The 1,747-nt window shown below is 49.5% G+C and overlaps 1 protein-coding gene across 1 annotated transcript; it reads right to left on the reverse strand.

Moving 5' to 3' along the window:
• Positions 1-1,165: 1,165 nt before the first annotated feature.
• On the reverse strand, positions 1,166-1,645 carry FOIG_16901 (uncharacterized protein; the record flags this gene model as incomplete). The annotated part of the gene is made up of 1 exon (XM_031218381.1): positions 1,166-1,645. One exon carries the CDS (start codon positions 1,643-1,645, stop codon positions 1,166-1,168), a length of 480 nt encoding a protein of 159 aa, XP_031051905.1.
• Between the last annotated feature and the right edge of the window lie 102 nt (positions 1,646-1,747).

A 1,747-nucleotide genomic window follows, 5' to 3' on the forward strand; every position in this document is an offset into this window, starting at 1 on the left:
CTCTTCTGATTGGGATTACCTGGAGAAAACGCACGCGTTTCTCCAACCATTCACGTCTACGACCTTGTGGGCTCAAGGCGTGACGGCGACGCTCTCGCAAAACCTCATGATCATGGATATATTACTTCGCCACTACGAACAGAAGAAGGTATCATCTCAGCTTTCGCCTAACTCAACCAACTAGTTTCTGATCCTCTCTTTAGGAGCTCTATGAAGCTGAGGAGACACATGATCCTCTCATGTTGCACTCTATTGATATGGGCTGGTTCGTACTCGATAAGTACTATGCTTTATCCGGGGAGTCCCCTATCTACGTAACTGCCCTTCTCCTTGATCCGTCGAAGCGAGCGCGATACCTTGAAATAAACTGGAAGGGTGAATGGGCTGAGGCTGCCATTAGGCACGCACTTTCGATATGGGAGGAAGAATACAAGATGGCGCCCACCCTCGGACCTGCCCAGGCGCTGAGCGAAACGGTTAGGTCGCAGCAAGGGCATTAAAACTAACTTGATCGGCTTCTGAACGAGATTATGGTCGCTGAGGACATAACCAGAGACGTAGATGACTTTGAAAACTTTATCCACAACCAGCCGATAAAGATCGAAGGCTGTCCTCTGGTCTGGTGGTGTCAGAGGGATCAGGTTCGGACATATCCGCGTCTCAGCCGCATGGCCATTGACATATTATCTGTGCCGCCTGGCTGTGCTGACCCCGAGTCTGCAGTTAGTGGAGGAAGACGCACATTATCATGGGATCGGGAAAGGATATCAGGTGTTAATCTGGAGAAGGTTGAATGCATCGGTAACTGGCTGCGTGAACTACTCATTATACCATCATCATGTGGTGGTAGAGGGCTTGTTGTGGACGGTGAAATAAACGGCAGGATTCATCTTGATTCGGATGATGATCTAGATTAGAATTGAATGAAATATTTACCTTTAAGCTTAGACATATCTGTCGTCATATCATCTCTGCTAAAGCTGCTAAAACTCCTAGACTAATATCATCTCTGCTATCCTGCTAAGCCGATATCATATCAGGATAGGCGAGTCTGCACTGCACTGAACCACATAAAAATCAATATCTCTGGCCGGTGAACTTACGAAGCGGTGAAGACCTCCGAGAACATGGGTGTTATCCAAGCTAACCACTCCGACAGTCCCTCCTAAGGACCATGTTGCTGTAGCCTACCCAGTGCATTCGGCGTTGCCAAACTACTGCTCCCTCCGCCAAACACTCCCGTGAACGGATCAATTCCGCCCATGTTGAAACCGGGATCATGACCCATATCTGGAGGCTCCATGTTGAATGGCATGCACCACGCGGATGATGCTTCCGGTCCGTTTAATCCTGGCCCATCAGCCATATCTGCACTTTGCCCATGCATGCCTACCTTGACATTCGACCGCCGACCTTGCAAGCCTCCATCTGGCTGAGCGCCTGAAGCGACGGTATCCCAATCAAGGCCGCTCATCATATCCTGGCCACCACCCAGGCCGGCACTAGCATCCATTGAGTATCCGCCATAGACAAGCTGACGATCAAGCGGGTCGATGTTTCCATTCGAACCCTGCCCAAAGTTCATTACGAGCAGTTCGGGTGGGAAAAAAGTGGGCGTGTGAGCGTGGTAAGCAAATGCAGTCATGTTGGCCCAGTGATCGGAATGGTCTGGTATGAGTTGGTATTGGTATGGTAAATACCGCCAAGACTTGGTATGGTTTGAGGAAATCTAAATACCATGGTATTA

This window comes from Fusarium odoratissimum, assembly GCF_000260195.1.
Source record: "Fusarium odoratissimum NRRL 54006 unplaced genomic scaffold supercont1.301, whole genome shotgun sequence".
Classification (NCBI taxonomy): Eukaryota; Fungi; Ascomycota; class Sordariomycetes; order Hypocreales; family Nectriaceae; genus Fusarium; species Fusarium odoratissimum.